Raw genomic sequence first — 7500 nt, 5'->3', positions numbered from 1 at the left:
CTATCAACATACAGTATACAGTGTTATTTACAGGTCTCGTCTTTCTTAATGTAACACACCATAGATTCATTAACGTTATCATGGCGTGCAACAGCTGCATAACTTTCGCCTTCCCTCAGTTTGTAAAGTAATTTTACTTTTTGCTCACTGTCATCATGTTCCTCTCCTTTTTTGGTTCACTGGATGATTTTCAAGGCACTGGGCGTTTAGGAACGATTGTCATCTTAAGTACGAATGAAAATACGAGAATACGTACAGTACGTAAACTGAACTAACGCAAGCGGGAACAGGAGGAGGGAAAAGCATTCAGGTAGGTTGAATGCTGCCCAGTAGTGTCATCTCTCGGCCAATCAGCTTCGGCCCGAGTCAGCACGAAAACAAATGAGAAAACAAAAACCCGATTTAACCGTGTGGCATCAAATGAATGTAAACAAAGTCAAGACAATTAATGTACAGTGAGCAAAGTGATGAAAATGTATTGTACTTTAATCGTCGACTCAATGTCAGGTGTGGCCAAATGAAATCGATGTTTTTGGTAACTAACGTTCGGTTTTGTGCAATTACAGCACAGTAATTCCTCAAAATGGATGAATACATAAAAAAAGCTAATGAATGCTGTATGCTACTCGATGTGACCCGCTGTTGTTTTACAGTACGGTACTGTGGCTTTTTTATTTTTTGGGTTCCGCTATGCATCAAGAACCGTGGTAATCGAACCGGGAATTAGCAAGGGATTACTGTACACCTAATGTCAATATAGCTTGGTGTTATGCCCTGAGATTTTTCTCACTGGGTAAATTAAGGATTGAAAACGATGCTGTGTAGTGCTATTTTTCTTGTCAAAATACACACTGCAAAAATATTTGGTGTTTTTTTTTTGGGGGGGGGAGCAATTATTCTCAGTAGGGAAAGTCAGCTTTATTGTCAAATATGCTAATATGCATGAGATGTCAAATATGCTAATATGCAAATATGATATGCATGACAGCACAGATGATTTGGGATTTGAGTTTTTGGAATGTGGGAGGAAACCGGAGGACCCGGAGATAACCCACGCAGGCCCGGGGAGAACATGCAAACAGCACACAGGAAGGCCGGGGTGGAACGCGAACCGGCGACCTCTACACTGTGAAGCCGGTGTGCTAACCATTCGACTACCGGCCCGCCCCACGGGTGGAATTTAACTCATAGATCAATGCACCACTGCAGCTTGTTATCTGTTATTAGGAAGAGTGGTCATGCAACTACTCCATTTTTCCACAGCACATCAAAATGGAGCGACCAAGTTCTCTGGAGTACCCAAACAATCGGATATTATGTATTCGTCACCGCAGAAACAGAGCAGACCTCCTCAAACAGCCCTGCCCAAACTGGGCTTTCAGAAAGCACCCCGGATCCTAAGCCACAACCACGGTAACCAGGGCAACATGGACTTCCTTAACGTGCCTGATGGAGGCATGTCAGGGTGAGAAAAGTTGAAAATGACAACATAATGACACATATTTGGCATCTTAAAAAATATTTTGTCATCTGGTAAGTAAACACTTGTAATGTTCAACTCTAACTATAGTGTAATTAATTTATGAAAAAAATAATAGCAATGAATTACAAAAGTAAATAAATGAAAGTTAAAATTCTATTCATATTCATTCTTGTCAGCCGTTTCCCTGGTTATTGGTTTTAATTCACGACAAAATTCGATGGGGCTGCAAGGTGGACTGATTTTAGATCAATATTTAATATTTATATGTAAAATGGTCATTATTTCAAGGGAAATGGTGACCAATTAAGGACACATAATATTAGGAGCCCAATAATTCCATTTTAACTTTGAAGTTAAATAGGTTTTCATTTTCCTGCCATCTGCAGCTCTTAAGTGTTAAGAGACCAAAGCTAATGTTTAGGATGCAGATTTAAAATGCAGCCAGAAATGTCACATGAGGCATGCATGTTCATCCGGGCAGGAATATTTACTTTTTCATTCATGGCAATTCGTTGTCGGTAATTGCCCAAAGCACATAATTGTCAACATGAAATGGGAAAGATGAAACGAAGCATCTGCTCCATAGAGACAATATTTGTCGAAAAATTGTCATGTTTCTCTCCCTCTCTCTGTCTCTCTCTGCCTCTCTCACCCTCTCTTTCTCTCTTTCTCTCTTTCCCTCTCTCTCTATCGATCTCTCTCTCTTTCATCTCTTTCACACTGCCAGGAAACAAAGGAAGCAGAGCATTGGTCAGCGGCCCCCTCCTGCTCCTAAACCTCAGCCTCGCCCTCAGGGACCCCGCTGTCGGGCCTTATATCAGTACATTGGCCAGGACACCGACGAGATCAGCTTCGAGTTCAATGATGTGTTTGACCTTGTCAAAGAAGGTGTGTGGAGTAAAATGAAAGAGTGTGGCATAATGTTATCTACACCGCTACAAGTTAGGCCTTGCAGATTTACTTAAAGGACAACCGACGTCTGCGGACAAGCTGTGTCCATAATTTGTAAAATGGCTTCAAATGACTTCTACTGAGCGTATTTTACAAAGATTCCACCGCATATACCTATATTTTACGTTTTAAGACTCGTGCTGAATATTCCGGAAGTCTTGTTTTTGAGTTGGTGACGAGTCTGTACGTGACGTCACTGAAGGAACGCCCCTGACCGAAAAAAAAAAGGACACATTGTAGAAGTACTCCCATCACGTCAATGCTTGTTTGGTCTGAAAACCTCGTGTTGCGCCAGAAGAGGGCGTCCAAGCTCCATGTAAGGAATTTATCAGCCTGTGGAAACGGGCTGATTCATTACTCCCAGGAAATCTGTGGCCATTTTCTGCCTCTATTTGGGTGAGACATTTCCCCCCAATGTTGCCTCAAGATGGCATGGAATAAATTCTTTAATTGATTGCAAACATGTATGCTTTCCTCTTCAGAACTATTTGAATCATATTCATAACTGGATGTGTATCAAAAAAGCATATTCTCCAAATCTGAAGCCATTGTTTTGATTCACAAGCAATGCAAGACGTCTTGGCGTGACGTCACGAACTAGGGACGGGACTTTCTGAAAATGCCCAATTCGCAGCTCAATTTTTTGCAGATTTTGGACACTTTAAGTCATTTTTATTGGTGTTTTTCATTTGACTAAAAATATCAGCCTGCGTGTTTTGGGTATTTTAGATGCTATAAAACGTTTTTCTGATGTCAGTTAGGAAACAAAAAAGTGACGTCGGTTGTCCTTTAAAGTGGACCTTTAAAAAGCACAAAGCACTGGAATTTGGAATAGTTGGAACTTGGACATGTGTATAAACTCATTCACTGCCATTCACGAATTTTTTTCGGGAATTGAAAATATAACGTAGAGCACCATTGCCGAATTTGTTCGGGTTTTGGTTATTCTTGCTGGAGTGCCAATAGAGCGCTGGCCAGACCTTTTGGCGATGTTTTTTGCTTTCCACAAAGGGGCAGCATTTCCCTTTTTTCCATGTTAGTGCTTTGTTCTAGCTTCAGCTGTTGTTCAAGCACTATATAAACCAATATGTGTGTATTGCATTGTATTTTGGACAGTCACCCTCATTTCAAGCTCATATAAGTCCTGACTCATATAATTTAACAATTAACTATTTTTTGATGAAAGAAGAGAGTCTACGGTTTCTTATAATAATCTATTTCATTTATAAGCGCCTTTCAAAACGCTCAAGGTCACTTTACAGCAGGGGTGTCCAAAGTAGGTCCTCGAGGGCCGCTGTCCTGCCTGTTTTCCAGCTCTCCCAGGAGCAACGCACCTGATTCAAATCATCAGGACCATTTTGATGCTGCTTCAGAGCTGGCTGATGATCTGATCATTTGAATCAGGTGTGTTGCTCCTGGGAGAGCTGGGAAACAGGCAGGACAGCGGCCCTCGAGGACCGACTTTGGACACCCCTGCTTTACAGTCACAGGATAAGTTTTTCTGCGCGTGAGCAGCGGCAGCCACACGCGCCAGTGTTCACTCACATGTACAGTGCATTGAATGTTTATGTAGTTCCTAAAACTTAATATTGTGTGGGTCACGGAATTCGACTGACAATAACAAAAACCCTGGCACTGCAGAGGAAACATTTTTGCACATCGAGTGGCAGTGAATGAGTTAAAATGTTTGGTGAATGACAATGCTGCAGTAGATATTGGGTTCGTCATCCTGACATTTCAAATCCAATCATTTGTGAGGAGTGCATATATGAGATGTGCAGCAATAATTCCTTTTCAAGTACTCTATCAAAAAAAGTTGAGTTAGCTGACATAGTTAGGATAATTGTGTTGTTTCATTTTACAGATCCATCAGGATGGTGGACCGGCAGAATTCGAGGAAAAGAAGGTCTCTTCCCTGGTAACTATGTGGAAAAGATTTAACTGGGACTGATTGTTAAGGAAGCTTAACCTGGTTGAGTCGTGTTCAGGAGCCCGAAGGCAGTGTCATTCTGTTCTCAACAGTTAAAACATACACGTGTTAGATTTCATTTGTGTTGTTGTGTGGAACTATCTTGTTCAAAATGACTCAGCAACAAGATCTTTGACGACTAGCCCCCAGTTGCCTTGATACCTGCCTTTCAGCTTTCAATGGACTTAAGCTTCAGTTACAGGACATTAAGTAAGATGAGCCTAATTGCTGCATTGCATTAAGGTGTCAACACTGTTTACATTCATACTTTGTGTTGGATTCCATTGTTTGTGTTTTTAATGATGAAAAGATTAACCTAACATTTTAACAATAGACATAATCGGAGGCTATATTAAAGGACAACCGACGCCTCTGGACAAGTTGTGTCCATAATTTGTAAAATCACTTCAAATGACTTCTACTGAGCGTATTTTACAAAGATTCCATCGCATATATGTATATTTTATGTTTTAAGACTCGCACTGAATATTCAGGAAGTCTTGTTTTCGAGTTGATAACGATCCCCACGTGACGTCACGTTTGGAACGCCCCTGACCGAGAAAGTGACACACAATGCATTTTCCGGTACTTTGTTTGGCCTGAAAACTTTGTGTTGATCCGTGTTGATGGTGAAATTAGAAGGAAAACACAGAAATAACGCGATGGTGAATCGTGTGTGGCACCAAGACTACTGTTTGATACTAGTTGACACAAATTCCCAGCAGACAAATCATCCCATTTCCAACGGAGCTTGGGCGCCATCTTATGCATTTTCTGGATGCTACATTGCTGTCGTTGACGGCTCGAATTGATATGGGAGGACTCCTTTAATCGATTGCAAACATTTATGCTTTCCTCTTCAGAACTTTTTGAATCATATTCATAACTGGATGAGTAACAAGAAAGCATCTTCTCCGAATCTGAAGCCATTGTTTTGATTCTCGAGCCAGGCAAGACGTCTTGGCGTGACATCATGAACAAGGGGGCGGGACCTTCTGAAACTGGCCACTTTCGGGTTCAATTTGTAGTAGTTTTTGTACACTTTAAATCATTTTTATTGGTGTTTTTCATTTGACAAAAAATATCAGCCTGTGTGTTTTGGGTATTTTAGATGCTATAAAACGTTTTTCTGATGTCAGTTAAGAAACAAAAAATGGTGTCGGTTGTCCTTTAAAGCCTTTTGCAGAGGGCTGTTTGTGGCGCCTTTGTGTTTCACCTCCTCTCAATAAAATACATTTGTTACAACAATGAGTGAAAAATGTAACACCCATGATAGATGCATGAGACAAATGGTGTTCACCGCAGATCTTGCCTGGCTTCATGACGCCCAGGCCCTCTCAATGTTGTAAAAGCTGTACATTTGGAAAAGGCTTTTGATTGTGAGTAGCCAAGGCACAACTGTACATGCTATCTATTCCGCATCTTGAAAACACACACGTAGATTGGAGGAATATCTCTGCAACGTGTGCATGAATTGCTCACCAATATATTTAGGCACATCTTTTTTTAAAGCAATATCTGAGAGTAATCGCCCTTTAGTGTACAAACAGAGCGTGTTTGGTGCTCAAGTCCAAGCCCAGCTCATGAAAAATCAGAGCAAAAACAAATTTGGGTTGTGTTTAACTCATTCACTGCCATTGACGAATGTATTTGAGAATTGACAATATCATACTGAGCGCCATTCCCGAATTAGTTTGGGCTTTTTTTCCTGCTTGTTTGCTGATAAAGCGGTGGCGAGACTTCTTGCGATGTTTTTCCCTTCCACAAGGGGGAAGCATTTCCTTTTTTCCATGTCAGCGTTTTGTTCCAGCTACAGCTGTTGTTAAAGCGCCATATAAACCAAATCTGTATGTATTGCATTGTATTTTGGACAGCCACCCTCATTTCAAGCTCATATAACTCCAGACCCATCTAATTTTGGAAATAACTATTTTTTTCTGATGAAAGAAGAGAGTCTAAGCTTTCTTATGCTGCATTGAATGTTTATGTAGTCCGAAAACTCAATATTCTGTGGGTCCTGGAATTTGAGTGACAATGACAAAAACCCTGGCGTGGACACATTTTTGCTGATCTTTGGCAGTGAATGAGTTAAATGTTTGTTCATTTTATGAAGTATGTTTAGGGGATTCAAATTGCTATGTAATAGATTTTAAATGTACATCAACATGAGAAATACACACACACACAAACACACACACATGTACACGCACACGCACACACACGCACACACACACACGTGCACATACAGGGGAAGAAGCAGATGGACCGGTTGATCCTCCTTTCCTCACAAAGAATGGTACAGAGACGTGCTACCGCACCTGTTACTTTTCTCATCAGTGGGTTTACCTGACAATACTGTCCAGCAAATAAACCTTAAAAGGAAGGTGGTGGGTGCTACTTCGTCCTTCCACATGGATTGTCTAGCACCATTAAAATGCGACACATAATCGTCAGTGATGTCACAGTCTGGTGCGACAGGATTGCAAGCCTTTTGATGCTCCACCCTGCCAAAATTCACCTGTTGACTCACCTGGAACCTTGCAGCACTTCTAAACTGGACGCACTGGAAGCAAGGAGTTGGACATGGGAGGTAGGTAAAATTTTTCCAACACTGTATTACAAGAGGTTTCCAGTATTGCATATTGGTGCTGTCACGTTAAACTAAAATAGGGAGCCACAAACTGAATCTCATCCATCTTAGCAAAATACAGTAGATACAAAGTAGTAGTAGTACAAAAATGTGTGTCTATTCCAATCGGTTTTACTTTTACATCATTTTGACTTTCTACTGAACCATACTGAGTGAAAATGCTCTGTACAGTGTTTCTTTTTTTATTTTAAGACAAAAATACTTTGTGTACCCGTTCAGGGTATCCCCTGCTTACTGTTTGAAGACAGCTGGGATAGGCTCCAGCACCCCCATAATCCTAAAGAGGATAAAGTGTCCTTTAGACTTTTGAAAGATGCTTATTATTATTATTATTATCATTATTATTATTATTATTATTATTATTATTATTATTATTATTATTATTATTATTATTATTATTATTATTCTAAAGCTTACCGCAAAATGAATGAATTAATATATTGCTAT

General features: G+C 40.4%; 2 protein-coding genes across 2 annotated transcripts in view; both read left to right on the top strand.

The window, feature by feature from the left end:
* Window positions 1–5673, top strand: part of myo1f (myosin IF) — a 25871-nt gene extending 20198 nt beyond the window's left edge. The window contains exons 26-28 of the mRNA XM_088999838.1: window positions 1264–1465; window positions 2211–2371; window positions 4299–5673. Of these exons, the coding sequence (XP_088855964.1) occupies window positions 1264–1465; window positions 2211–2371; window positions 4299–4375 (440 nt within the window). The 3' untranslated portion in view covers window positions 4376–5673. The remainder of the gene's footprint in view (window positions 1–1263; window positions 1466–2210; window positions 2372–4298) is intronic.
* A 126-nt stretch (window positions 5674–5799) lies between these two features.
* Window positions 5800–7500, top strand: part of acer1 (alkaline ceramidase 1) — an 8663-nt gene continuing 6962 nt past the window's right edge. The window contains exon 1 of the mRNA XM_088999839.1: window positions 5800–6993. Coding sequence (XP_088855965.1) covers window positions 6987–6993 — 7 coding nt within the window. The 5' untranslated portion in view covers window positions 5800–6986. The remainder of the gene's footprint in view (window positions 6994–7500) is intronic.

The sequence above is a fragment of the Hippocampus bargibanti genome, linkage group LG07 (genome assembly GCF_051943395.1).
Source record: "Hippocampus bargibanti isolate YZ-2025 linkage group LG07, ASM5194339v1, whole genome shotgun sequence".
Classification (NCBI taxonomy): domain Eukaryota; kingdom Metazoa; phylum Chordata; class Actinopteri; order Syngnathiformes; family Syngnathidae; genus Hippocampus; species Hippocampus bargibanti.
This window is presented reverse-complemented; position numbering and strand designations above follow the sequence as displayed.